The 27,894-nt window shown below is 55.1% G+C and overlaps 3 protein-coding genes across 6 annotated transcripts in view; 2 read left to right on the top strand and 1 right to left on the bottom strand.

Annotated features, from left to right (window-relative positions):
- The window catches only part of NFATC3 (nuclear factor of activated T cells 3), a 131,246-nt gene extending 128,151 nt beyond the window's left edge, over positions 1 to 3,095 (top strand). The window contains exon 10 of the mRNA XM_082862882.1: positions 803 to 3,095. Coding sequence (XP_082719008.1) covers positions 803 to 924 — 122 coding nt within the window. The 3' untranslated portion in view covers positions 925 to 3,095. The remainder of the gene's footprint in view (positions 1 to 802) is intronic.
- Positions 3,096 to 4,421: 1,326 nt separating this feature from the next.
- ESRP2 (epithelial splicing regulatory protein 2) lies at positions 4,422 to 10,260 on the bottom strand. Of its 2 annotated transcripts, none has more exons than XM_082862887.1 (15): positions 9,932 to 10,260; positions 9,715 to 9,843; positions 8,188 to 8,301; positions 7,958 to 8,072; positions 7,525 to 7,623; positions 7,248 to 7,302; positions 7,071 to 7,181; positions 6,863 to 6,995; positions 6,742 to 6,784; positions 6,279 to 6,580; positions 5,949 to 6,161; positions 5,644 to 5,842; positions 5,307 to 5,493; positions 4,825 to 4,990; positions 4,422 to 4,748 (listed from the first exon to the last, which is right to left on the bottom strand). In XM_082862887.1, exons 1-15 carry the CDS (start codon positions 10,127 to 10,129, stop codon positions 4,659 to 4,661), a joined length of 2,154 nt encoding a protein of 717 aa, XP_082719013.1. In that variant the 5' UTR covers positions 10,130 to 10,260; the 3' UTR covers positions 4,422 to 4,658. The 2 variants fall into 2 exon arrangements, with proteins under 2 accessions (XP_082719013.1, XP_082719014.1); XM_082862888.1 differs by having other exon boundaries at positions 7,071 to 7,178.
- A 196-nt stretch (positions 10,261 to 10,456) lies between these two features.
- Positions 10,457 to 27,894, top strand: PLA2G15 (phospholipase A2 group XV). Of its 3 annotated transcripts, XM_082862592.1 has the most exons (7): positions 10,457 to 11,553; positions 12,824 to 13,041; positions 20,427 to 20,583; positions 22,957 to 23,075; positions 23,326 to 23,424; positions 23,803 to 24,027; positions 26,020 to 27,894. In XM_082862592.1, the coding sequence occupies exons 2-7, from the start codon at positions 12,861 to 12,863 to the stop codon at positions 26,529 to 26,531; spliced, it is 1,293 nt and encodes a 430-aa protein (XP_082718718.1). In that variant the 5' UTR covers positions 10,457 to 11,553; positions 12,824 to 12,860; the 3' UTR covers positions 26,532 to 27,894. The 3 variants fall into 3 exon arrangements, with proteins under 3 accessions (XP_082718718.1, XP_082718719.1, XP_082718720.1); XM_082862593.1 differs by lacking the exons at positions 10,457 to 11,553; positions 12,824 to 13,041 and adding an exon at positions 16,694 to 16,961; XM_082862594.1 differs by lacking the exons at positions 10,457 to 11,553; positions 12,824 to 13,041 and adding an exon at positions 16,694 to 16,961 and having other exon boundaries at positions 23,928 to 24,027; positions 26,020 to 26,368.

Genomic DNA, 27,894 nt, shown 5'->3' with positions numbered 1-27,894 from the left:
AACATTTGAGTACAAGTTTTTATATGGATGTATGTTTTCAGTTCTCTTGAGTATATGCCTAGGAGTGGAATTAGAATAGAATCTTTAGTTGATAAAGCAAAGAATTTTCATTTCAAGGCAAAGAGTTCTCATGGTGAGAGAACTAAAGTTTCTTATTTGGGGTGTTCCCGTCTATGTTGGCTCCTTAAGATTAAAACTCTTTGCACTGGACCTCACAGAAGACTGTGGTGCTTCCTGAGGTGCTTGGCACATCATAGAAACCAACAAAATCAAGAGCCTGTTCTGAAAGGATCAGAAATAATACAAATGCCCCCACATGATAAAGGATGTTTGCATTAGCATAGGGTAACAAAATAACCCCCAAATCTCAGTGGTTTACTCTCATCAAAGCACTTATTTTCATTTACTTTATATACAGGTGCAGTGCAGGAATCAGAAAGGGAAAACCCTCCTAAAAGGATGAAATTAAGGAAAAGTTAGATTAAGGTGAACACATTTCAAAAGTATCCTATTCTCTGCTAGAGCAAGAGCCTTTAGAGTGAGGGTAAGAACGTTTACCTTTTCCTTCAGCCATTCCCCTTCCCAAACAAAATTGAACTGAAAGGTAGAGAAGGGGGGGGTCTGGAACAACTTTTGGAGTGATGTTGCCATCCAGTTCAAGAGCAGACTTCAAGCACTGCCTTTATCTTTATAGAAAGCAATGGAAAGGGAAAAAATGTCTTTGAAATAGTGCTTGGCATTGAGCATCATATGGTCAGTCACACAGAGGTCACTAATCACTCTTCCCTTTCTTGTTTTTCAGTGAACGAGGTAATTGGGAGAGACATGTCCCAGATTTCTGTTTCCCAAGGAACAGGGGCGAGCAGGCAGGCTCCCCTCCCAGGTCCTGATTCCCTGGATTTAGGAAGATCCGACGGGCTCTAACAGCGTTCACTGCAGCCTTGTGTCCACCATCATGTACTTCTCAGCATGTTTCTCTCTTTGGACCTTGGGCTTCCAACTCTGCAACCTTCAGGATGGAGCCAGGAGTTGGGATCACCATATGTGGGGAAAGCAGCATTCCTCCAACTCAGGCCTCGTGTAGATTTTGTAAAAGAACAGGAGCAGCACAGGCTGTCTGATCTTTGGGGAAATGAGCTTTGCTTTTTATATTTAAATAGGATACTTTTATATGATGGGTGCTTTGAGTGTGAATGCAGCAGGCTCTCCATTTCAGAGGTGCTGCTTTTGCAGGTGATCTGGTTGCTTAGCTAGGATTGGTGATTTGTACTGCTTTATTGTCATTTGAAGGACTCTTTAGCTTTGATGATATTTTTAAAGTAGAAACTTTTGATAAAACCTTCCAGAGGCAAACAGTAAAAAAAAATTATTCCTCCAAGCCCACACCTATGCCTCGGAAACTCAGCATGTGTCCTGAAGCCTTTCATAGATTCATAGGAAGTAAAGCCAAATGTAGCTCATACCTCTTTATAAAAGTAAACTGTTAGATAAAATGACACCATTCCAGTCATTGAAGTGTTGGAATATAAAATGACATTCCAGAGCATAGCATTTTTGTAACTTTCTAGGTAATCGTCCTGCAATCTCTCCATGCTGTCTCCATGTTGAAATTGCTTTTTTTCCTCAGGGCCTTGGGTAAGATAACTACATGTAAGGGAACTTTGAAAGGTGGGGTTTCTTAGCTTGGTAGCTTTAATTTCCTGCCATCCTACATACAGGTAGACTGTGGAGTACTCTTCCCTTTTGTGTCCTCTGGTCCCAGACCTTTTCCAAGTGGAAGCATCTGCATTTGGCTGCCACAATCTTGTGATGATTTGTTTAGGCAAATTTGCTGCTTCTAGCTTCTCTAGAGGCCAGGCTGTGTCAGAAGCTAAGTACAAATGAGCTATGCTTCAAGACAGGAGCAGAGAACATTCAGGATTCCAGATGGGACGCATTTAAGATTTACACTGGCATGGAAGGCTTTTCCCTCATTCTGTTTACAGCCTAAAATGATTCTGGCCTACCCTCCCATCTGCATGGCCTAAAAAACAGCCTTTTTCTAAAAGGCTTTGAGGCAATTCCAAAACTGAGATAGCATTCTAAACCTGACCCTCCACACCAAAGATGTCCTGGTGGTGCTGCTGGTAAGGCTGGTGCCCAAGGCGGGGCCAGCAAGAAACTCCAGCCTGCTGTCTACCAAAGGAGGTGCCCGACTTGGGTGCTCTTTTCAAACCTTGCCCTTACCCGTCCCCTTAATGGGATTAGTTTCCTGTTCCAAGGCTTGGGCCTATTTCAACACCCCTGAAGTTTGCAGTATGTTTTCAAATGAAATGTACTTTTATTCAGGAAGCAAATTTTCTGAGTGCCTACATGTGAGACAGTGTGCTGGGCTGGTCAAAGTCTTGATGCTATTATTGCAGGAGATTGTGGGTCCTAGATGCCAGGACTGTCTACTGAGGCCAAGTGAGGCCTGGGTGGAGGGAGCCAGCTCATTGCCTACCACCTCTAGTCAACCAGTTAGGAGCTATTGACCCAGGATGAGGAAGTAAGGTCCTTTTTTTTTTTCTTTTTTTTTCCCTTTAATCCATGATGTTTTAGATTTCTCCCTAAAATTAGTTAGAAAAAAATGCTTGTACTTCAGCAAATCACTCTAGTCCTTCTTGGAGCCTGGTGTTGTCACATTTTCTTTGAAAGTGAGTTTTGTGTCACAGTGTGGATAGTGAGATTTGCTTCGGGGACTGTGGTTGGAAGCCCAGAGTTTCCTTTGGAGGGTTTGCGGCAGCTGGCCGCCTTTAGATGAAGTTCCAGAGAGTTGGCCAGACTTGCCTCCACCCTCTTGTCCCTGGTGTAGCTGCCTCACATGGGGTTCTTGCAAGAGCTTCCCTTGCAAGACCCTTTGGGGGTTGCTCTGCTGCCCTCAAGAATAAAAGCCTCTATGATACAGAGTTGCTATGCACCAAATTTTGATGCCTTTTAAATACCTTGATGCCTGTAGCACTAGAAATGCTCTTTCCTATTTAAAATAAAAATTAAATTTTAAAATAGAGCTTTGTATACTATGTAAGCAGTTTTGTATCAGCTTTGTAAAAGCTTTGGTGTAAAAGACAGTATTTTTTGGTTTTGTAGATAAATACCTTAATTTTTGTGCAACATAGTGGTGTTACAGCACACATCCATTGGACTATGCAAATTGATTTCTAGTAACAGCACTGAGCAACTGGGCATGTGCTAGGACCCACCCCTTCCCCCTCCAACCCATGCTATATCTTGGGTTGAGGAATGGGATGAGCAGCCTTCTGCTTACTGGAGATGCACAGAGAAACGTGGCTGAAAACAGCTAGGAACAGATGTTTTTGGGTTCAAGTGTGGTGCTGCTGCCCCCGGGGTGCAACCCACCCCTGCCCAGGGTTAGCCACTATCACCAGAGCTCTGCTGAGTCTGGCTGTAAAGCCCTGTTTTTGATAATCAGAACAGATGGTCATCTGTAAGGTTCATATGGGTTCAAGTTGAAACCTTGTATTTTATAAAATGGATGATGTTCAATTAAGGAACTGATTCTCAGTTATGTTTACAGCACTTGACATTGTGTTTTCTTGTACATTTTGTATTTTAAAACCTTTTATAGGAGTACAGTGCTCCTTACACAAATACAAAGGGAAGAAGAGCCAGCAATTCAGGCTCCTCAGTTACAGTGCTGAAATAATAAACGGTGACAGGTCAACAGTCTCCTTGAAATCTGCCTGAGTGTTCCTCTGCATAGGGCTGGTGTGGAGCCCCTCACTCTGTGCCAAAGTGAAGGGCACTTTGGCTTTTAAAAAGTCCACTTGGTTGGGAACCTTTGTTTATTTTACGGAGGAGAGGGTAGAGTTCCAAATTCCTTCCGAAGCTTCAGTTCAGCACCCTCTAATGGGTGCAAAGGACATTCCAAGGTGTCTGCTGAGTTCAGGACAACTGACCTGCCCAAGGTGTGCATGAAAAGTAGGCAGAAGTCCCTTTAAAAGTCAAGCCTGAGTTTTTGTGTGAGGGCCTCCTGCCCCCTATTGTCCTCTGAGGATATTGCAATGCAGTCCATCAAAACAGCCTGTGATTTTTGCCATCTGTTATTCTTTGTGTCAAGCTAGAGGGGGACTAGCATCCTTAGGTGGGACCACCCCAGGTGCAATGTGACCATGGAGGTCAGTATCCTGGGGACTGGGGCCAGCGCTCTCTGTCCCCCTGCCCCCCACCAGAAGGGACAGGGGAAGGTAGAACATTGGGATCTTTACTCAGAAGCCCCCTGGAGTCATATGCTGAAGGCACCAGGGTTTACATTTTTTAAAAAGAAAGCAAGCCTGCTATGGACATCAGCCCTATGGAATCTGTAGGCATGGACCATAGCCAAAACAGAACAAAGGCTCTCTGCTACTTAAGAGGCCCAGATCAGACCACTGGGAGCAGGGTGGTGACATTCCACCCCCAGCCCTGCATTCAGGGTCCAGCCATCATCTTTGGGATGAACACGCAGAGTAATAAGTAGGGGGGATGGAGCTGGGGCTTGAGCTCCTCTGGGGGCTTTCTGAGAATTTTGACAAGCCAGAAAGAAGCTACCAACCAGGTTGAGGGCGCTGGTTCTCTGGATGCAGGAGAGTCCTGTTAGCTGAGGACATCAGCCAGCTCTTACCTCCTGGCTCCCTCACCTACAAACACACCCATTCTTTGGGGGCCTGTAGCACAGTGCGAGGTGGGTCACCAACAGGCATCAGACTGGTGTAGTCATCAGGGGCTAGCTGCAGAAGTGACAGATTATTTAGGCAGGGAGCTCCAGGCTCAGCCAGGTTCCCAAGCCCTCCAGCCACACCTCACCTGGTAGGCCTGGAAGATGCTGAGCAGATCCTTCATACCAGCTGTGTATGGGACACCCTGCATACGGACCAGGGCTCCTGGCTGGGACAACACTGAGGTGGGAGCAGAGGCCAGGGCAGCAGGGGGCGTGGTGAGGTAGCCCACAGTGGTGGGGGAGACTGGGGGGCTAGGGTAGGAAAAGCAGGGATTTAATAGTGCAGTGCCACCTGTGGCCTAGACCAAGACCTACCTGCCTCTTCCCTTGCCTCTGCCTTGTGTTTGGTTCATTTCCTCCTCCCTAATACCCCTGTCTCTACAGAGTCATCTCTGTTCTAGTTTGTAGATGGCATCAGGCAGCCCACATCTGTCACTCCCTTGTCGTCTCAGAGTAAAGTCGAAGTTCCAGCAGACCTTGAGTTATTTGGCCCAGGAAGGGGATCATGATCCTCCCCCAAACCAGGACAAGGGGGCAAGACTGTGAAGTAATCTTAGCAGCAGGGTACCTGGGGTAGTAAGCTGTGTAGTTCATGTAGAGTTGAGTGGCTGGCCCTGGGTAGTAGGCAACCGGGGTGGGGGCAGCGGGCACCCTGGCGGCTGGGAGCAGTGCTGAAGAGGGATACAGAGCTGCTGTCTCAGTGGGAATGAGTGTTGGGGTGGCCTGGAAGGTGGCGTAGGTGGGCGGTGAGAGGCCTAGAGGCAGAAGTAGAGAGCGTATCTGCAGGGAGCCCAGCACTGCCCTGGGTGGGGCAGCCAGAAGGGAGTCCCCACCGTAGAAAGTGAGGGTTATAACATCCTGGCCCCCACATGCCTCCTTCTTCCCCAGCCCCCTGGGACACTCACAGGGCAGCTTGCAGGGTGGAGGGGACATGCCACTGCGGCCCAAGGTGCCCCCCATCAGGACATGGCTCATCTCCTCTGTGGAGCAGGGGACCACCTCCACATAGCGTTCCTTCATTGCTTTCTTATGGCAACGCTGAGCAGCAGCTAGGGCCCGCTCTGCTGATGTCATCTGGATGAAGGCATCACCCGACGGCCGGCCCTGTGCACACCATCTTGTAAGCAGTCTGTCGTGTACAAAAATGCCTTCCTCCCAATCACACACCCCTCTGTAACTAAGTGTGCTCCCCCACTGGACGCAGCTTTACCTGCTGGTTGAGTACCATGTGCACACCATGGGGCCGAATGTCAGCCGCTGCCTCCCCCAGAAAGCTTAGGATGTCTTCGATGGTGGCTGTGTAGGGCAGGCCTCGAAGGCGTACACAGTCTCTCCCGGTCCCAGCTGCCAGTGGGAAGGGGATAGGCAGCAGTGGAGCAGTCAGTGTGGGAAGGAGTGGGCTGGAGGCATAGCGGTTCAGGACCTAGTAAGGAAGGAAGCAGCAGGCTGGTTATGCCAAGTAGGGCAGGGCCAAGGAGGGCATGGAAGGGACACCCTGGAGAAGCACACGGGGGTAGGGGGGGAGCCCTGGGTGGCTCACCTGCTGTACCTCGGCTGCAGTGCTCCGGAAGAGTTCAATGTATCGCTTACCCAGCGTGCCCTTATGCCTGCGTAATGCAGCCTGTGCCAGCTCCTCACAGGCGAAGAGGGCAAAGGCATCACCAGTGGGCCGGCCGTCAGGGTGGCGCACAAAGAGCAGCCCATCGGCACCCCCAGTCACTGGGCACTCTGGCCCCAGGAAGCCTAGCACATCTGCTGGCCCAGCCGAGAAGGGCAGTCCCCGCAGCCGCAGGATCACTTGGTCTTCCCGTGACAGGAAACGAGCCACCTCTAGTGAAGTGCCTTGGTGGGGGGCGTGGGAGTCACCTACTGACTTCATTTGTGCCCTTCCAAATACCCACCCACACCTAGCACACATGGGAGCAGAAAGGCAAGGGGCGTCGGGGAAGCAGGACATGGATCAAGAACCAGGGGGATCTAGATGCTGTTGGGAGCACACTCACCCCCTGCGATCTTTACAAACTCCTCTCCTGTTGCTTTATATACCTGTGGGAATAGCCCATGAGTTTCATGCTTGCCTGGCCTCAGCTCTGCCCTGCTCCGCTCCCAAGCCCAGAGCCCCACCTCAATGTAGCGGACACCCATGTGGTGCTTGTGTCTCTGCAGTGCTAGGTCCCGCTGCTCGCTGTCCACAAAACGGATGAGGGCCTCACCATTTCTGCGGCCCTGGGCATTGAGGCACAGTGCTACACCACCCCTGTGGAGCCAGTGCTGCGTTAGTGCCTCCTGGGTAGGACTGCCCTCCTGGGTCCACCCATGCTGCTGTACCCACCTGGCAATATTGAGCCCTGTGAAGAATCTAGCCACATCCTGGTCTGATGACTGCCAGGGCAGCCCACGAGCCCGAACCACAGTCTCGCTGTCCACCACGTCGGCCTTGCTGCTGTGGGGCGGGGCTCAGTCAGAGCTGTCCAGCTGGTGTCACCCCCAACCCTGCCCCCTCACTCACCAAGGCCCTGTCTCATATTTCTGCTTTACCACTTCGGGCTTCGAAAACAGTTGACCTGAGAGGAGATGGCATGGGGGTCAGCAGGGTCTGGTGGAGGGGGGTCTCCCCACCAAGCGCTGCAAAAAGAGGACAGTTGAGGGGGATGAGGAGGTAACAAAGGGGCTTTCACCTTGTGGTCTCTCAGAGGTGAAAAATGGGGAGGGGAACTTGGAGGAAGTAATAGGCAGGCAGTCACCCAGCCCTGAGAACAGGTGAAAGGTGGTGAGAGGAACCTTACCGCTGGGTCCATCAAGCAGGTGGAGGATGACAGCTACCATTGTCTTCACTTCCCACACCCCAAAATCGTCCTCGGTGGCATCCGTCTCCAGCCCCAAGTCTATGAGCAGAGAACTCACAGTGAGGAAATCCCAGCATGAGAGGGCAACTAGCATGTCCCACCGAGGTTCAAGTCCCCTACACAGACACATGCAGAATCCAGGCAAACACATTTGTTTTGGCCCAGCTCATGGATCCCCTTAAAGATCCCCAGCCCAGACATATGTAGACATATGCCCACATTCCAAATGTGCACAGGCACAGAGACATGCAGTCAGGGACTCAGCAGGTAATGTAAACTTGCATGTGTTCATTCAACCCACCAGCATGCACATACTCAGAGACATTCAGCCTACAGCCGCCCCTCCACCGTAATCCTGCTAGGTCACAGATACCCTGTGCCATGGTGGCCACAGTGAGGTCCCTGGCAGGGTGGGTGCTCGGGTGCTGCACGTGGAACTCTCTGCGGAGGTCGTAGAAGGAGAAGAAGGTGTCGGGGAGCGCCAGGTTCTGGGGGCACATGGGAATGGGGATGAATGGGGGAAACTGAGCTGCCCTGCCCACCCCCGTGACAAGAGGGGTCCTAGGAACCCTACCCCCTGTTGTGCCCTCAGTGGTGGCATACCTTCCTGGAGGCCTCAGGGTGCAGGACCTGTCGCAGCAGCTGCTGCCCATCAGTGCAGAGCATGTAGGGGCCCCCGCCCAGCAAAGCCACATCCCCGCTCACCAGCTGTGAGAACTAGGAATAGGGAGCGGAGAGAGACAGAGGGACTCACAGCTAGGCGGGCAGGGGGAGGGAGGGCACAGGCTTGCAAAGCTGGTTCAGCCAGATGTTCAGCCCTACCCTGCCTGGGGAGGAGGTGGCTATGCCTGTTGGGCCTGGCTCTGTGTCCTCCTTCTCCCCCAGTCCACTGTCACCTTCTCCAGGCCAAATGGGAGCAGTCACATATCACCCAAGCCCCCATCACACACTCCAGGAGTCTGGAATGGGGCCAGAGCAAACACCTGGTGGAGTAGGACAAGCCAGGTGGGAAAGGGCGGGGCAAAGCAGGTTAAACCTGTCCCTGACCAGGCACCACCCTCAGGTGGAGGAGGCCCAGTCCTGCCTGAGGCAGGCCTGCTCATGGTCAATGGCAGCCCCGCCCCTAGGTCTGACCAACTGAGGGGCAGAGAAACTCCAAGGACAGAACTGACAGAGCTCCACACCTGGACGCCAGGGGCGGCATGAGCTTTGACCCAGATCTTATCGACCGGCTGGCACTGAGTTGTTTGCTCATAGAGGGGGCGGAAAGCTGCCTTGCCCCTCCCCCATCCTCTATCCCTGCTGGAGAACTGGTACAAGCACAAACCACAGGCCCAAGAACCTCTTCTAACCCCAGCTTTACAATCTGTGCCTGTTTCCTCATCAGGAACCACCAGAGTTGTTGGACGATGAAAGAACTTGTGCTAGTAAAGCACTTTCACTCATTCCACTCAAGAGTCAGGCACAGGGTGAGCCCAGTAATGAAGATATGAAAAACAGCAAAGGGAACCGACTCCCACTTCAGCCAGGGCCGGGAGGCACCCCAGGCCTTTGCACTCAGGAGGCAGGTAGCCTCCAGGCGGGGTCCGGACAGAGCCCACGCCTGGCCAGCCGGCCGAGACAGGCCTGGACGAGCAGCTTACACCTGGCGGCGCCTGCCTCCTGGGCAGAAACCGCCCTACGCCCCTGCTCCAGCGTCTTCCTGGCGGATGGGTGGGCCGAGGACGCAGGCAGCAGGGACCGTGACCTATGGCCAAGTCTGGGCCCCTCGGCCCTTTCAGCTTCCAGCTGCTGTTCTGAGAGACCTGGCCGGGCAGGTCCCCAGAGGCGTCTCAGTCTAGCTCTCCCGCAGGCCGGGGACTCTGGGAGGGGTCTCGCAGCCTCCATCTCCACCCCCTCAGTAGGAGTGGACCACTGGAAAGTCTGAAAAGACGCCCCCCTAGGAATGGCCGGCACACGCGGACACACGCACACGCGGGAGTCGCTGAAAGTTTCAAACAACAGGAACCCGTCCTACCGCCCCGGCCAGTTGGTTGTGGTGCGCCAGGCCTCGCCTCCTGCCGCCTCTACCGCCGAGAAATGTCCCTGCAGCCCGGCCGGGCCTCCATTCACCCCGGCCCCAGCGCTCACCTGCTGCAGCACCTTGTCCAGCGGCTCGGCCCGCGCCAGGCTGTCGGCGCTCAGGCCGCTCGCCTCGCGGCACTGCGGGCTCAGCGCGGCCGCCTCGGCGCGTACCAGCGATTTATGCAATGTCCCCACCTGCGAGCGGCGGGGAAAACCGATCAGCCGCTGCGCCCCTCGGATCCTGAAGCTCCCTGGAGATCCCACCGCCCTCTTTCCACCCTACCTGGCGGCTCCGCGGCTCCACCACTTGCCAGACTAGGAGGATTAAGTCGGTCTCGTCGGAGCCCAGGTCCTGCCCCAGCGCACCCGCCGTGGCCCCGAACAGTACGACCAGGGGTCCAGGCCCGGGACGGGGGTCGGCAGCGGAGTCTGCGGCGGGGTTCGGGCCTGAGGGCGGTGGCTGGGGTGGCGGCGGAGTCATGGCCGCAGAGAGAGAGTGTGCTCGACCAGACAGACACACGCGGACCGACGAAGCGCACACACTCACCGACCGACGGCAGACGCGTTTCGGCTTAGGCGAGACACCGTGTGTTATGGGCGGCACCTGCGGCCCGGCTGCCGCAGTGGGCGCTGCTGAGACCCGCCCAAGGCGCCCCGCGGGGCGGGGCGGCTACCGGCCCCCGCCCTCTCTGGGCGAGTTACCTGTCGGCCCCGCCGGCCACGTGACCGAGGGCGGCCCCCGGGAACCATGGGGGAGGGCCGCTAGACTCTACCCCTACACGCGCACACTCACAAGGCTGGCCTGGGCTCGCGCTCCCCCAGCGAGCCCTGCCTGACTTCTGCGGCGACCCCCTTCCCTCTCCGCTCCCCCACCGGGCCTCCGCCAAGGAAAGAGTAAAACCAGGGGCCTTTTTTAGTCCGTAAGGGTCCTTTGGACTTGTGAAAATCACCAGGAGGCAGCCTGGAGGCTGTGGGGGTCACGACGGTGGGTCTGGAGGGGTAAAAGAAGTCACCCAAGGTCAAAGGGGCCGGTAAGAGTTATCAGGTATCACCCAAAGGCTTGTAGGGGGGTCGCCAGAGGTCGACTGGTGTGGGGGGAGGGTGGCAGGAAGCACAAGAGATCATTAAACCCATTTGAGTATTCACCAGAGGTCAGTGGAAAGGGTTTGTGCACACAAGTGCGAAGGCTGGGCCTTAGCCTGGCTCCAGGAAGTGCCCGCGGTGCCAAAGAGCGGTCGGAGGTGCGCAGGCCTCGGTGCTGGGGAAGGAAGAAGCGCGTCTCCCCCATCCCCGGCCCCAGCTCCCGAGAGCGGCTCCCCGGCGCTGAGCCGGATGGTCCCGGCAAGAAGCCTCACCCCTACCGCACGTGAGGCCTGCCGCCTCTTTTCGCCCTTCCCCCTTGACAACAGGCCTGTTGCCTGGAGATGTGAGCGTGCTGGCCGGTGGGGGCTAGAGGCAAAAGTGCAATGTGCCTAAGGGAGCCGCAAATTCTCCATCTCTTCTTCGGACAGCCCTTCGTGGAGGGCTCCCAGCACACTTTCGCCCTGTCGGGCTTGGTGAAGCTCCTTTACGGCGAGTTTCCAGGCCGCCCCGGATTTTCCCGAATTCTCCCGTTTATGTGACTGAGAAACTGAAGAAGAATCCGGCGGGAAGAAGGGGCTCCAGCCCGGCAGGAGCAGACACTGAGGGTTGCCAAGCCCGAGACGGAACTGGGGCGGGAGCCGCACCTCACGCTTTCGGACAAGCTGGGCGCTACGTTCGGACCTTCAGACAACTGAGAGCGAAAGAACCCGGCGTAGAGGAGGCGCCTCCGAGGCCTTGCCCACTAATTCAAACTGCACCGCGTCCCCATTTGGCGGATAAACAGACTGAGGGCGCCCGGGACACGGCGGCTGGAAGGGAGAGGTAAGTAGACTGGGTTTCCAGCGGTTTCGAGCGACCAGGCCTTCCCCTTGCGGTGTAGGCGAATAACCACGCTCCTCTGTCTTTGGTAAGACCGCCACCCTACTGCCAACCCGCTTGACCCCACCCCCGGAGGCGCTAAGCCAATCAGGCCCGGGGGGGAGGTGGAAATGCGCTCTTCGGGTACCACCCTCCTCTAGATAAGCTTGGAATGTCAAATATTTGTTCGGTGGGCGGGGCGCAACTGCGAGTTAAGGCCCCTCCCCCACCTAGCCAGGAGCTCGCGTGCGCCAGGCTAAATCGGGCCTTCCTCCCGGCCACGCCCTTGCAGCTAATTGCACTTCACCCCAACAGCACCCCAGCCTCTCCTAAAACTTCCCTGGCGTGCATTGCCCCTTGTCAGGCTCCAGACTGGGCTCTGCTCCAAGACGACAGAGCCCCGGGCCATCCCGGCGCTACCTGATCTAAATCTCACCCTTCCTGGTCCCCCCATCCATTCAACCTTCAGACCTTCGCGCTGGGCCCTTCCATATTCTTCCTTCAGCGCGGGTCTCAAAGCCGGGTTCCCGGGGAAGCCTCCCCCTCGAGGTGCCGTCCTGAGCGCATTCCCATTGGAGAGGCATTCATGCGTGTACAGGTCCCTGCGGGGTAGTAACCCCAAGCGTGGGGCGGCTCCCCCAAAACTCCCGTGCACCTGTCCAACCGCCTCCAACTATATGACAATTCCCGATGTTTGGACTCTTGAAAAACTAAATTCGTTAAAACAACCTTAGGCCCCCTGCTTTGCTGAGCTCCCTTACTCATCTTCAGATGGGTCCTCCCAGATCACACCATTAATGCTAAACAACCCGCACTCCTGTCCCCCAGCCGGCTCTCGTCTCCTTTCTGCCAGCACTAAACCAGCTACTAACAAGATAAATCGTTTATTGTCTCCCTACCCCACCATCCACCCACCCGCGAGAATATCAGATCCTGGAGGAAAGGCTCAACCCCAGAGCCTATCACTGGGCCTGCCAGGCACATAGTAGTAGCTCAAGAATGAATGAATGGTTGACTAAGCTCTCTTCCCGTATCCATGAAAAGTAACCTTCCCTGGGGCCACAGGGCCTTTCACTAGAGTCTCATCTGTGCCCTTTCCTCCCCTCCCAACACACCCTTGCCCTAGTTAACCTCTGCCCTCCCTCCAAATTTTCCTCTCAAGGCACATCCCTCCTTAGCAGGGGTCCCCACTGTAGTTTGAGATTTCTGTATTTCACTGATAAATGTCCCCCAGCCCCACACCGCTACTAGCTAGTGTTCACGAATCACGAATGAATGAATCGGAGATACGGTACGCGGGAGGAATCAGCGAGGCTCCAACGGCAAACCGTACTCTGGGTACCTGGGAAAAAGGAACTTGGTCCATCGAGCCTGCCCGCAAGCTAGCGGAATCCCATCCTCACTTCAGCCCTTGGAAGCCTGCCACTAAGGCAGCCGGCGCTCCAGCCGCAGGTACGTGAAAGTCTGGGCAGATACAGGGTGGAGTTCCTCACCAGGGGAGTGTGGCTCTTCTCGTGGACTTCCAGGGCGTGTAGGAATGGTGTAAAACCCCCTCCTTGTTCCCTCCTGGGAAATATTCCGCTATCGAAGAGGATTCGACACTGGGTGCTTGCTTGGCGATCCACACTCGCGGCGATCCACACTCGCCGGCCCAGGCCCATCCCCACCCTCGCGGTCAGCGGCCCCCAGCTGGGCCAGCTGCGACCCTTCCTTACTTCCCAGGCCTCCAGAGTAGCAAGCGCACTAGGTTCCCCTGGGGTTCGCATCTCCACGCCTTTGCCGCCGAATAGCCTCTGAGTACCCACCAGAGGGCGCACTGACTCTGTAGACGGAGCCAGGTGTTGCGGGGCAGGGAGGAGGAGCTGGCACTGGAAGGCTCGACCGGAGGACGCCCCAGGTGAAAGGGGAAGCCCTTGACACCGCCCCCCAGGCCACTTAGCTCCCGCTTGAGAGTCTTCGAGGCTCCTGGCTCTCTGGACATAGGCCAGGATTTTAAGCTTGGTCTTCAGGGCCCTCAAACTGCTCTGTTCCACTTTCACCCACCACTGTGCTCTACACTGCTGTGATTCTTCTGGTCTACAGACTGCTGCACACGCTAAGCTCCCTGCCTGGAGCACCCACCTACCTCATCATCCCTTTGTTTTCCTGGCACACTCCTACTTATCCATCAAGACCCATCTCTAATAATTCTTCTTCCAGGCAGCCTTCCTTGATGCCTAAACCAGGTTAGAGGCCCTGTTCTGGGGCCCTTGCCCCAGGGTTCTGTCATTATTGGGTCAGTGTTGGCCTCTCATGACTCTAGGGAGGCTCTGGCAGCAGAGGAATAGGAGGCTGCTGAGCTGTGAGCTTTAGGGAGAATCATTTGCCTCCAAATAGACTTAGCTGTGGCTACCACACCAGCTTAGAAGCCCTGGTGTTGATTGGGTTGCCCCAAGCCCAGCCACCCACCTGGTTCAGGTAGGGAAGCTTGGAGCTGGGGCGAGGGAGGGGTGGTTGCAGAGGGCCCAGTTACAGAGGAGGGCAGAGGCTGCTGGCTGGATTCTCACCTGAGGAAGATACCACAACTGGCCTGGCTCCTCAGTCCCACCTCTAGCCTTTGCTCAGAATGTTCTGCTCTACAGGAACACTCTCCCTCTTTCCCAGAATTCACATCCAACCTGTGGACCTCTCAGTCCCTTATCTTCTTCTCTAGGTCTGACAGGCACCAGGACCCTATCTTGGAAAGGGAGAGGGTTATAGAGAAGGGGGTTCATCACTCATTGATTCAACATATATTGAGCACCTGCTGTGTGCCAGGGATTATGCAGGTGGTAACCGAGGAGGACAAATGAGGGGCTTGCTCTTCCAGCAATTATATTCTAATGGGAGCTAGGCAGGAGCTGCTTCAAAGCCAGTGATCATGTCTGGGCTGAGACCTAAATCAGTTGGGTCCCCAAAAGTGGGGTCTGCAAAGTGGTCCCAGTGCAACAAGTGCAGAAGTCCTGAGGGAGAATGAGGATATCCTGTTCTAGGCAGCAAGGAAGCCATTGAGGCTGGAGATGAGAGAGTTGGGGAAGAGGGAGAGTAGAAGTTGGGGGAAACCAGAATACCCGCCAGGGTCCTCACTCACTGTGAGTGAGATGCATATGATGCATGCAATGAGAGGGTCATAAATGGGGTTAGGTGGACAGTGATGGGGCCTGATTTAATGTTTAATGCCACAGGAATAAGGGCATAAGTTAGGACATCAGTAAGGAGGCTAGTATGGAGATGAGGGTAATGTGGCTTTGGGATGGTAGAGCTGGCAAAACTTGGTGACCACCTAGTTGTGTGTCTGAGACTCAAGGAGGTATCTTTAGTCCAGGATGACCCGGGGTCTGCAGCCCAGGGGATCATGTGAATGATGGGGTCATGGTGAAAATGAGGGAACCTCACCCTCTGACCCCTCTCCATAGTGCCAGCACTGGTTATTACTGACCAGACCTTGGCACCCCCTGCCCCAATGGCCATGGTCCTATCATCTTCAGGGCCTATGGGAGTGGGGCAACAGGGAACTGCTCCCAAGAACAGGGCCACCCTTTGAGAAGCCCATGGGCATCTGAGGCTGCAAGGCTGACAAGACATTCAGACTGTGGCCAGAGTCCAAGGCAGCCCAGGCTGTCCCGATCCGTACCCTACCCCCACTTAACCCGTGGCTCTGGACTCCTGCCTGTCCTAGCCCTGGCAGAAGGGTCTCTATTGTCTCTCATACTGGGCCTGCACCAGATTGGTCCTCAGCAGCCCCTCTGCTGGGGCCTGGGATGGAGGTGAGGGAGGCAGGGGTTTTGAAAGGGGGTCACTGGGCCAGGGTCTGAGGTGGGAGATAGTTGGACCTTAAGAGAGGAGGGTATTCCAACCACGAATGTGTTTCACTAAAAGAATATAGGAGGGGCAGGCCAAGATGGTGAGTAGATTCATTGAGGGTCACTGCAGAGAGGCTGGAAAGGGTCAGCCGTTGACCAAGAGGAAGAAAGGAAGGAAGAGAGAGAGGGAAGGAGGGAGGAAGGAAGAGAAGGAGGGCGGGAGGAAGGAAGGGGCAGGATAGAGGTCTTGGGACCAGCCAGGGATGACCAGGGTATTGACTGGCTCTCAGGAGGGGGTGTGTGAAGGATCAAGACCTCCAGTCTCCAAACATGCTGGTCACCCTATTCCAGAGTGACACATGGTACCAGAATATTACTGGTTGTCAAATCTTTGCCCACTCTATCCGCCCCGATTCCATGCACAGAGAGTCTGTGTCCTCTCTGGATCCCCGGTTTGCGTGGGGTGGGAGTGGTAGGGTGACATGAGGTCCCAACACCCCTTCCGGTCTTCAGGGGAACTAACCGATGGGCTGGCGCAGGATTGAGGCTCAAGCCCTCTCTTAACCCGGCGAGCAAACTGTTTAGTCGGCGGGTGTGTGTGTGTGTGTGTGTGTGTGTGTGTGCGCGCGCGCGAGCAAACTGTTTAGTCGGCGGGTGTGTGTGTGTGTGTGCGCGAGCAAACTGTTTAGTCGGCGGGTGTGTGTGTGTGTGTGCGCGCGCGCGCGCGGCGGTGGGTGATACTACACTCCAGCCCCTGAAACAGGCGGACTGAACTCTCACTGGGAAGCGAAACACGCTGACCTGGCCCCTTCCCGGGCAGACAGCAGGTGGCCCCTGGGCCAGTGTAGCTTGAACCCAGATGCCCTCGGGGCAGGGTACAAAGAACCGACTTGGGAGTTGCCCAAAGGTCCTGGTCAGTCTCCTCAGGCTCAAGAACAGCCTGGGACTCACCTCTCCCCTTCTTCCTCTTGCTTTGACCCGGGTAGTTCAGTAGCGGCGAGCATTGGACCCTGAATTCCCATTCAGCCCGGCGCATTCTAGATCCCTCGTCAAGGAGGCGCCAGGAATCGGGGATGTGAGGGCTGCGCTGCGTGGACTCAGGGTACCGAGGGCTGGGCTGGGTACCCAGCAGACGCGAGCTGGGTCTGATCAGCTGAGAGCGTGCGCGAAAGCCAGGCTGAGCCTCGGTACATCGATGCGCTCGGCGTGCAGCGCGGTTAAGGGAGTTGGCCAGGGATGAGTAGGGGCTGGGCGGCGAACTCCGACTGGGAAGGAGAGTTCCTATTGGCAGGCCGTTTGCAGGAGGCGGGTCCTGATTGGTCCGGCCTCTGTGAAGGCTGCGAGCGGCGGGGTTAAGCGCGTCGCCGCTGCCAGGGCCTAGGCGCGAGACCCCAGAGCTGAATCCGCGCCTCGGACCTGGAGCTGCAGTTACTGCCATGGGCCTCCGCCTCTGCCCTTACCGCGCCGCCCTGCTCCCGAGCGGCCTCCTGTTACTCCTTATGCTCACAGATCTGGCACTCCCGGCTGGACGTCCGCCACCGGTGGTGCTGGGTGAGGCGCGCGTCCAGTCGTGGGTCCGTTCGCTCGTGCGTCCGGCTGGATGGGGTGCGGGCGGGGCTGTCTGCATCTGCTCTAAGCACGGGGTGAGGGAGCGTATGATTGTCTTGTCATCTGGGTCGGCCCGTCCACTTCCTGCTATGCTGGGCGCGGTTGTGGTCAAACTCTTGTCACCTTACCCTATAGAATATGGGGGTAAGTGGGAGGGTTACCACCCGTTTGCGCATCGGTACGCCTGCTCATCTCATTCCCAAGCCTCGCCTCATCCCCATTTTTTAGCTGGAAAGACCGAGGCTCTTTGGCCCCACTCCTGAGGGCCGGTGGGAGGTAGGGTGGCTTCGGAGTTGGCCCTCAGGGGCCTCAGCGTTGACTTGGGCTTGGCTTGGACGCTGTCTCCCTCCACCCTTCCAGCCCGACACGTTTCAGAGGGCATTACTGAAAGGGAGCTCTTTGGGGAAGGATTGCTCTCCTAACCTGCCACCAGGGCTCTCCCCTAACTTATCAAATATGTGGCATTGGGCCTGAGGGAGGAGGCCCAAGGGAATCTGAGGATGGCTATAGACAGAGGGAGGGGTTGAGACAATGGCTATGAACAGATGTCATACTGTACCCTTACTCCTGCCAGACCTACTTGGACTCCGTACGCTATGTTGGGGCTAGGCAACCTCCCCTGCCTACCTCCTCCTTGCTGCTGGCCCAGGCAACTGTCCAGGAGCCAGTAGTATTTCCTTGTGGTGGGTGTGGCAGGGATGAGACCTCTCTGTCTTGGGGTCTTTGGGTGCCTCATTCAGGCCATCACTCCCACGAAGAGCTAGTGTGTTGGTGGCCATCCAGGGCTCCTAAAAGCAGAGGCATGCCGAGGTATACATTACATACTGAGTCTGCTGCAGCATGACCCCCATGCTCTTTCTGCTGGGAGTATTTTAATGGGGATGATGCAGATCACAGAAGGGTAGGGTTAGCAGGCAGTGTGATCCCAGGGGTCCTCCACCAGGAGCTCTGGGCCAGGAAATGCTCCCAGGGAATGCTGGACCCAGGTTCACCATGGAGTTTGGGCAGATTTGGCCTTGCCTTCCCTAAGCTTGCAGGATGATTCCCAGAGGTGAGGTCTGTGCTGGGCAGGCACAGAGAATCCACTGACCCAGTCAGGAAAGGTTTCCTGGAGTACGCAGCTGGAGCTGAGTCCAGGAGAGAGTTCCAGGCAGAGGGAACTACGTATCAGAGGGAGGGAGCTAAGCAGTCCAGGCTCTCTGGAATGGAGTGGGGGAAGGAGTAGATGGTGCAGGGCTCGTGACTGGTTGGGTCATCTGGACTTTGTCTTGGGAGCCTGCAGGGAGCCTTGTGTGGACCTAAGGAGTACTGAGTATGAAGGGTGTGGGATTGGGAAGTGTGTGGTCTCTGACCAGACTGGTCCTAGGCCTTTTCACCTGTATTGGTGCTAAATGCACTCATTAATTCATTCAGTTCTTAGTTATCCTAGATCACAGCAGAGGAGCCTCGGGTTGTACCTAGAGGCACTGAGCAACTGGAATCGTAACCTGCCCAGCTTCTCAGAGAATGAGGCTATTGGCATTAATCCTGGGAAACCCCATGGTGGACAGCAGACAAGCTGTTCCTGGACACAGAGCAGGGACCTAACCTTGGCCATCAGAGGATCAGCATCCAAGGGTGACCAGTCTCTGTGGGTGGGACTCAAATTGGTGGTAGAGGAAGCAGAGGCCAGAGAAGGGATACTGAAGGCCCTGGGTGGGGGAAGGGACTATAGCAAGCTATTTCCACCTCTCCCAGTCTCAGTTTCATTATCTGTAAAGTAGGCTTAATAAGGATATTCTTCCCAGTGTTACTTGAGGTGAAAGGCATGTGGATGGCTCTTATCTAGTTCTAGGCACAGAGGGACCCAGGAAGTGACCATTGGTATTTTTAGAGGCCACACAGCCTGGCCAGGCAAAGGGTATCCAGGCAAAGCAGATCAGATGACTTCCTCTTTCAGCTATTTCCTCTCTGGTGGAAACAGTGACCAAGGTTTCTTCACTGCCCTGTCTAGTCCACAAGCATCTCATCTAGAGGCTGTCATGCTGGGGACTCCCCACTTCTGCACCACATCATGAAGGGAGGTGAATGCAGGTGCCACACCTCCCTTCCATGGCTGCACTGAGGACACAGTGGGATGGTGCACAAGGAGAGCTTGTCCTCTGCAGGGCTGTGTTCACAGCTGGAGGCCAGCGAATGCCCCAGAGAGCCAAACACTGGATCCTAAATGGGGTTTGGAAGGTGTCAAGAGAATGGCATGCGGGAGGAGGTGAGGCCTGAAAAGTCACTGGGAGTCAATGGACTGTGAAGGGCCTTGAATGTTAGGCACTGAAGCAAGGGGGGAGCGGGGGATGGGTTTGAGTGTCACAAGGGCCCCAGGCCTCTGTATAGACTGAATAAGTAGAGTGAAGTCATCCTTGGAGCCTGGTCACACCCACCCCCATTGGGCTGTAGCTGGAATGGTATGTTGCTTCAAGAGAGTCATTTCCAACACAAGTGTGCTAAGATGCTAGGGCCCTCCAGGTGAGGTGCACTCTGGAACCTTTAGAAGGGTTTAGCATCTGGGCTCTGGCCTTTAGCAAGCCCTGAGGACCTCAGTAGGCTGGCAGGTGCCTGCTTCTCTCAACTGTTTCTGTTCATTGCCCCCCTCCAGAGCCTATCCTGGAGTGCCTTGTTTGGATTTATTTTTGGCTGGTTAAGTGGCCCAGTGCTCTGTCCTGTTTCCCAATCCTTCTTTCAGAGTATACAAGACCCTGCCTATGAAGCCGAAACCACCGTCTGTACCCCGACACTGAATTAAATCTCGGAGACAGAGTTTTGGGTGAAGTAGAGAGGAATAGCTTTATTGCTTTGCCAGGCAAAGGGGGCCACAGCAGGCTAATGCCCTCAAAACTGTGTGTCCCAACTTGGAGAGGGTAGTGAGAAGCTTGATAGTAATGGTTCAAGAGGGTGTGGTCAGCTCATGGAAATTCTTCTGATCGGTTGGTGGTGAGGTGAGTGGGAGTCAACATCATCAACCTTCTGGTTCCAGCGTGTCTGGGGTCTGCAGCATACCGGTGGGGGTTTCAGTATCTGCAAAACAGCTCAAAGATATTGTTGTGTGTGTGTATCCCTTGATGGGGAACCAGGACCTTGCCCCAAGGCTGCACTATGGTTTCTCTATGACTGTTTCTCCTTTGTCTTGCATCCCCTCCCTTCCCTAATTAACAACTGCATGAATCTGCCAGTTGGAACTCAGGAAAGGTCATGGAGGCTGAATGAAGCCTATTTCCTGTAATCAGAGAAATGGGGAACACAGAAAGGCTTTTGTGCCTAGGAGCCCCACAGATATCACCTACTCTGCAGCCTGGGATAGCCATGGGTAGAAGGCCTTTGGGTTTCCGGCCTGCCAGGCCCAGGGTCTCATTCATGCTCTATGTCCCCCTTCAGTGCCCGGTGATTTGGGCAACCAGCTGGAGGCAAAGCTGGACAAGCCGACAGTCGTGCACTACCTCTGCTCCAAGAGGACAGACAGCTACTTCACACTCTGGCTGAACCTGGAACTGCTGCTGCCTGTCATCATTGACTGCTGGATTGACAATATCAGGTGGGGGCCGGGGCACAGGTGGGGCGCTGCTCGCTGACCCGGCCTAGAGACGCCTCCAGAGCCCATTTCTATCTCACCTGTGCCTCAAGAGATCTCAGGCTCAGCGTCACTGACCTCTCTCCCTTCCCATTTCCTCTGTCTGGTCCACGCCACCTTGGCAGTCTCCCAGACAGAACTTTCTTCCCTTTCCTGCTGCTCCGGTCCCTACCCTCTCCAGTGCCTCAGGCCCTATTTGTGGTTTCTATGCTCCAGCCCCTATTCACAGCCTCGCCCTGGCCCCCACCCTTTCCCTTGCCTCTGACTTGGCCACACCTGCCCCTTCCAGCTGCTTGGGGATTCCTTTCCACTTGCTGTTCTTTCAGCCTGGAATCACCCTTTACACCCTTTGCCTGATAAACTCCCTCCTATTCACTCTTTAAAACCCAAGCCTGCTTTCTTTGTGAAGTCTCCCTGCCAATCTCCAGAGCTCTTTTTGTTTCTGTGTTAGTTTTTTACAAATTTATTTATTTAATTTTTGGCTGCGTTGCTCGCGTTGGGTCTTTGTTACTGCGCGTGAGCTTTCTCTAGTTGTGGCGAGCGGTGCGTGGGCTTCTCATTGCGGTGGCTTCTCTTGTTGCGGAGCACAGGCTCTAGGCACGTGGGCTTCAGTAGTTGTGGCACATGGGCTCAGTAGTTGTGGCTTGCGGGCTCTAGAGCACAGGCTCAGCAGTTGTGCCACACGGTCTTAGTTGCTCCACGGCATGTGGGGTCTTCCTGGCCCAGGGCTTGAACCCGTGTCCCCTGCATTGGCAGGCGGATTCTTAACCACTTTGCCACCAGGGAAGTCCATCTCCAGAGCTCTTAACCTCCCCTTCCCCCGGCCACATGCCTGCTCCTCTAACCTGCATTCCCTGCCTGCCAAACATTGTTTCCTAGGATATTTCTTCCATAATAAGATAATCATGTAATGAGACTTACTGCTTATTGAATGCAAACACTATACATTTTACATACTTTCTTTTATTGAGTCTTACAGCAATCCAGTGAAACAAGTGCTGTTTTTAGACCTGTTTTACAGATGAGGAAATCTGGAAGCTCAAAGAGGTTACAAAATTGCTTAGGGTCACTTAGCTAATAAGTGACAAACTAGAATTTGAACCCATAGTTGTGTGCCTCTGAACTAAGGTTCCCGCCCACCCTGAGCTCCCTGAAGGCAGGGACTGTGTCTCTTTTATCTTTAAAGCTGTAGGACCAGAAACACAATTGTTTTTCAATAAATATTTGAGCTGAATGGAGTCTTTCAAATTAAGATTGTTTTTTCCCCTGGAGACACACTAGCTGGTTCTAGCTGGTTCTCTGGGCACCCTGCCTTTCCCTGTTGTTTATGACCCCTGCTTTGTTGACTCTTTCCTCCTCCTTGTGCGATCAGGGTTATTTCTGGGATGTTGATCCGCATTTCTATTTTTGTGCAGAAGCATGGTCTCAGGTATTGCCAGTTGGAGGTACAGGCTGATACTGAGAGGGGCTTACCGACTTTTGTTGGGCTCTGACCTGTTTAGACTTGCATCCAGCACAGAGTACTTTGGCTTTCTAGAACTTTGCTGAGTGGCCATTGGGATGATCTACAGATTGCCCTGGAGAGAGTGGGTCCCCAGGACTTTTATTTGGGCCAGTGTTGGGTATCTTGTCAGCTTTCTGTGGCTGATCTTTAAGGGTGGGTGGGACTCAGGACCACTGGGGACTGCAGGTCTAGCCTGTTTTCTCAGGCACATTTGCCTCCTTAGTATCAAGGGAGGCCAGAGCAGGGTTGCTGGCCTGGCATAAGGCTTTCCTCCTGTCTTCCACCACCCTGTCCTCATCATGTCTCCAGGCCTTGCCCACCCACTCACACAGCAGCCACAGGTGCTCGGGGTTTCTCTGTCTGGTTCTGTTGTGTGTTGCATTCATCATCTCCTTTGCCCTGTGTTGTGTTATGGTGGGTGGCAGGAGCTGGATCCATGGAGATGGAGCAATGGGAGCCTGCGAAGTTAGGCTGCCTGCCTTTTGGGGTCAAGTGTGATGTTCATGGCGGAGCCAGGCCTGGCAGCCAGATCCCTCTCTAACCATATCTAAGACCTGCATTAGACAGTATGGGTGACATTGAGGAGAAGGGAATATTGCCTCACAGGGGTCCTGGAATCAGTCTCTGGAGTGAGCCTTGGTGGGGTCCTCATTTGGATGTGGTTACTCTGATCTGTGCTTTACAAATTTGCTTTGTTACTTTTTGGTCTCCCCTATACATCTGACCAGACCTGAGGATGGGAAGGGAATATGGCTCAGGACACAAGACAGTATTGGGACACACCAACTTAGGTGTCACCTCTGGGTCACTGGCTCAATATCCCCTCCTGGCAGGCTGGTCTACAATCGAACGTCCCGCACCACCCAGTTTCCTGATGGTGTGGATGTGCGTGTCCCTGGCTTTGGGAAGACCTTCTCACTGGAGTTCCTGGACCCCAGCAAAAGCAGTGTGGGTGTGTAGCCCTTCCTCATGGCCCCCAGGGAATGGGGATGGAGGTTCTGATGGACTCTGAGAGTGGGAGGAGCCCTGTTGGTTTGAGTGGGGGTAGCCTGTGAACCGTCTCTAATCAGTGTGGGCACAGAGCCCTATAGCACTCCTTCGGGGATCTCCCGGCTGTAGGTGTCACAGTCTCCTTGGCAGGCGTGGTGTGGGCAGCTGACAACGACTGTACTCTCTCTAATCCTATGGATTTATGTCTATAGGTTCCTATTTCCACACCATGGTGGAGAGCCTTGTGGGCTGGGGCTACACACGAGGTGAGGACGTCCGGGGGGCCCCCTATGACTGGCGCCGAGCTCCAAGTAAGTGGTTGCTCTCATTTCCTCCCTGAGATCATGCGGGAGGGGGGTGGAGAGGAGGAGGTAACAGCCACCAAAGGCCCTGGGCCTTTCCCTTCTCCCGTGTCTCTGGCATCCAGCCCAGCCATCACAGGTCCTGTCCTTCCCCCACCCTCAGCCCAGGATTTCTGGGCCTCTGAGCCCTGGGGAGAGATAATGAGGTTGAGGAGGGGAAAAGGAGCTTCTTCTCCCTTCATGGAAATTGAGGGGAAACCAGACCCTCCCCACTTGGATTTTCACACGCTCCCCACCCACCTAGTCCTGGGTCTGGCCTGAGACACAGTCAGTGGTTCAGGCCCAAGGACCCTTCCTGCCTGACCCCCGCCTGGCTCTGGCCTGCAGATGAAAACGGGCCCTACTTCCTGGCCCTCCGCGAGATGATCGAGGAGATGCACCAGCTGTATGGGGGCCCCGTGGTGCTGGCTGCCCACAGTATGGGCAACATGTACACGCTCTACTTTCTGCAGCAGCAGCCACAGGCCTGGAAGGACAAGTATATCCATGCCTTTGTGGCACTGGGTCCGCCCTGGGGGGGCGTGGCCAAGACCCTGCGCGTCCTGGCCTCAGGTAAGACCCTGCCTGGCCCAGCATGGGGGGTGCTGGTATCAGATGGCACACTCTCTTTCCCTCTACAGTGGCCTCCTGGGCCACCCTCACGTCTCTTCTCTTGGGTCAGGACCCTTCCTTATCCAGAGTTGTATTCTTTTCCAAACATCTCTTTCTAAAAGAGAATATAACACTACTAAATTCACCTCTCCGGCTAATGACTCTTGTTATCTGTGTAGGTTTCTTACAACATGTACACGGAGTGGCATAACCGTTGGTCATAGGGCACACGTGTACACACACACACACACACACAGCTTGGTCCTGGCTGGCCTTACTTGGTTTGATCCAAAGTTCTCTGGAGGAGCCTTCTCCCTCTCTCTTACCCCCATCCTCACTTCTTCATCCCCACCTTCACCCCAGAGAAGGAAGGCTGGGCTACAGTTTCCTGTTTGTGAGTTACACCTCCCTCTGTGGCAGCGGGGGGCCTCTGTGGGCCACACAGAGAGGAAGCAGGTGCAGATTTGTCTGGGCCTGCTTGCTTGGCAGTTGGGAAAACTACCTCCTTCCCTGTTCCTCCCCAATCCACCTGCCTTTTCAGGACTGTTAGAACATACCATCTGTAGCCCCAGGGCTTTCCTCCCTCTGCTAGGACTGGATGTGAGCCAGGGCTGTACCAAGCATCTGATGAGCTTTCTTCCTCAAGTGACTGCCACTGCCTGACCTGCTTATTGGTCACCTGATCGTTGTGATCAGTCCTCTCCCAGTCGTCACCCTGGATTAGCTGGACAGTGAATCCAATTATAGTGAGGACTCATCACAGCTACCTACTCTGTCCAGCCTGGACCTGAAAGGAGAGATGCGGGCCCTTCTGAGTTTGAGACAGGTTACCATGGTGGAGTTCAGGTACTGGCCCTTTCAGAGCTTCCCCATGAGTCCCTTTAGAGCGGTGGTCCCCAACCTTTTTGGCACCAGGGAATGGTTTCGTGGAAGACAATTTTTCCACGGAGGGGGCGGGGGGCTTGGGAGGGGTGATGGTTCAGGCGGTGATGCGAGTGATGGGGAGCGGTAGGTAAATCGTCACTCTCTAGCCCACTGCTCACCTCCTGCTGTGTAGCCCAGTTCCTAACAGGCCGCAGACTGGTAATGGTCCGCGGCCCGGGAGTTGGGGACCCCTGCCTTAGTTAGAGCTTTGCCTCAGATTCTGGGAGACTGCTGTCAGGCTCTGGCAGTCTGGGAGTGGGGGTGGGACAGGACGGGTGGTAGTCGTGGACCCTTAGCTAGGGGTTCCCTTTCCTGAGGGCTCCTAGAGCCAGGCCCCAGCAGGCAGAGCTGAAGGCCTGCAGTCAGTGGTGGGGTGATGGGTGGCTGTGGGTCCTGAGCAGGGCAGAGGCCCCTGTTCCCAAGTTCCAGCTCATCCTCTGGCAATCTCACTGGCTGGTGGATGCGTTTGTGCTGTTGGCATTCCTATGTAAGAAAGACTCTCACTTTGTCTGCAGCCTCCCCTCCTGCCCTGTCTCCTGCAGGCCTGGCTGCCCAGGTCAGTGCCAGGCAGGTAGGTGGGATGAGACCAGGGCTGGCTGGATGTAGGTCTGAGCCTAGGAAGGGGAAAAATGTTTACATAGCTCAATGTAATAAAAGATTAAGAGGACTGTGACTGTGTCTTTGGGCTGCCCACCTGCTGATTCACCTGTGACAAGGTCAGTACCCACAGGCCGGGTGATAAGTACTCTGGGGAAGGTATTGTTTTTACCATGAATCACCCTGTGGTTGTGAGCTGCCTAAATCCCTGGTGACAAAATGCAAAAGGAAAGAAACAAATCTTGGTCATGTGCTTCCTAGATAGAGCAAAAATACAGGGAAATAGGGGAGTTGTCACCTCATTAACAGCATAGAGATGCCAGAGTGCTGGCCAGGCCCGGGCTGGGGGCTGGCAGGGGCCCTGGCGGTGAGCATGCTGCCCAGCTGGCTTGCATTCCCGAGCACAGACTGACTGGAGTCCTCTATCCGCAGGAGACAACAACCGGATCCCGGTCATTGGGCCCCTGAAGATCCGGGAGCAGCAGCGGTCTGCTGTCTCCACCAGCTGGCTGCTGCCCTACAACTATACCTGGTCACCCAAAAAGGTCTTCGTGCACACACCCACAGCCAACTACACGCTGCAGGACTATCGCCGCTTCTTCCAGGACATCGGCTTCGAAGACGGCTGGCTTATGCGGCAGGACACGGAGGGGCTGGTTGAAGCCATGGTACCACCTGGCGTGCGACTGCACTGCCTCTACGGCACTGGTGTCCCTACGCCAGACTCCTTCTACTATGAAAGCTTCCCGGACCGTGACCCGAAAATCTGCTTTGGTGATGGTGACGGCACTGTGAACTTGCAGAGCGCCCTGCAGTGCCAGGCCTGGCGTGGCCACCAGGAGCAAGAAGTGTCATTGCAGGCACTGCCGGGCACCGAGCACATCGCGATGCTGGCCAACGCCACTACCCTGGCCTATCTGAAACGCGTGCTCCTCGGGCCCTGATTCCTATGCTGGGCAGGGCTCTGGGATGGCCTGGCCACCACTGCTTCTCCTGGCCTGTGGGGCAACCATGGCCCATGAGTTGAGCAGTTTGTGACTGATCATCTAAGGCCCTGGATCTTGGGTTGTGAAGTGGGGAAATGCTGGGTTTTTTATCCTTCCTCTCTGGGAATGAGGAAGGAAGACATAGTCTGAAGTTACTTGAGGGACCCTTGGAAAGAATGCTGCTGATGGTGGAATTGTGACCTCAGGACTGGCTCCGCAGGTGGATTGGCTGGCACCTGACCCCAATCCCCAGTGCTGGGGCCTTGTGTTCCTCCTACCCCTGTGGCCTTTTCACACTCGCCCACCAGGGCCTGGCTCCTCAGCTTTCTTGTGAGGGATGTTACTGAACTGTGGTCCCTAGGTTGGGCTCCTGGTCCCTAGGGTGTACCTTCTCACACATTGGCCACAAGTCAGCCTGCTACTGGCCACGGGTGGCTGGAGCTGCTGTCTTTGTGTGGCCTAGCTGCTCACATAGCCTGACTGTGGCTTTCTGGGGGCAGCCCGGTTCCCCCTGCAGGCAGGGGTGGGTTGTTACGCTCTCCATGGTTCCCAGGCCCTGGGGCATTCACTCCTACCTCCCTTCTAAGAACAGCCTAGCTCAGGGCTGGGCAGCAGATGGACCCCCAGTTCTCAGGGCTGTGTCCCAGGAGCCCTGATCTCCTTGGTTGGGCTGTTGCCCACAGTATTGATGCTGCCTCCCTTTGCCCTGGGGCTGTGGTTCAAGAATGAGAGCAGAGCCTGGTGCCATGCCCTTTAGGTACTTATGAGGAAAGAGGACTCAAGGAAGCAGCCAAGGCCAATCAGAGCCACCCTGAGCTGCCCTCTTGCTGACCCTCCACCACATTGCCACCCTGCCCAGGATCTCTCTAGCATTCATGTGGGCTGGCACAGGACTGAGAGGAGGTAGGACTCTTGCCCACTCTGCCCAGCACCCATCCCCACCAGGCAGCTCAGTGGTGTTTAGTCAGCAGGGACTTGCCCAGAAACTTGAGTGGGCCCCTGAGAGAGCCAGGTGCCTTAGGGGCCCCCTAGGGGTTTTATTCCTGCTCCAGAGGTGCTGCATGGATCTCCCTGTGATAGCAGGGATGGAGGATGTGGATCTGCCTTGGTGGTCTCCAAGTGGGAGTGCCTAAAGGCCCAGACTTGGGTCTAGCCTCTGGGGTGGAGCCCCAAAGCCACAGTCAGGCTGGACTGTGCTTCGCTCCTACAAGGTTTCTGTGAAGCAGAATTTTCTCTGTTGCATTCATAGCCAGCATCTGTCTCTCCCTTTGTTCCTGAGTGGTGGGCCCCACATGGGGCTCTGAGCAGGCTGTACCTCGAT

The sequence above is a fragment of the Leucopleurus acutus genome (assembly GCF_964270905.1).
Source record: "Leucopleurus acutus genome assembly, chromosome: 20".
NCBI classification, from domain to species: Eukaryota; Metazoa; Chordata; class Mammalia; order Artiodactyla; family Delphinidae; genus Leucopleurus; species Leucopleurus acutus.
This window is presented reverse-complemented; position numbering and strand designations above follow the sequence as displayed.

What these genes read in the sequence shown, in the direction of transcription:
- ESRP2 (XM_082862887.1), bottom strand. Translation starts at nt 10,129, where the DNA reads ATGACTCCGCCGCCACCCCAGCCACCGCCCTCAGGCCCGAACCCCGCC. An exon ending in CTGCAGCCGAGGTACAGCAG is followed by an intron (nt 6,162 to 6,278) that starts GTGAGCCACCCA and finishes CTTCCTTACTAG; the next exon opens with GTCCTGAACCGCTATGCCTC. An exon ending in ACATGGTACTCAACCAGCAG is followed by an intron (nt 5,843 to 5,948) that starts GTAAAGCTGCGT and finishes TGGTGTGCACAG; the next exon opens with GGCCGGCCGTCGGGTGATGC.
- PLA2G15 (XM_082862592.1), top strand. Translation starts at nt 12,861, where the DNA reads ATGAATGAATCGGAGATACGGTACGCGGGAGGAATCAGCGAGGCTCCA. An exon ending in AGCCGGCGCTCCAGCCGCAG is followed by an intron (nt 13,042 to 20,426) that starts GTACGTGAAAGT and finishes GTCCCCCTTCAG; the next exon opens with TGCCCGGTGATTTGGGCAAC. An exon ending in CCCCAGCAAAAGCAGTGTGG is followed by an intron (nt 23,076 to 23,325) that starts GTGTGTAGCCCT and finishes TTATGTCTATAG; the next exon opens with GTTCCTATTTCCACACCATG.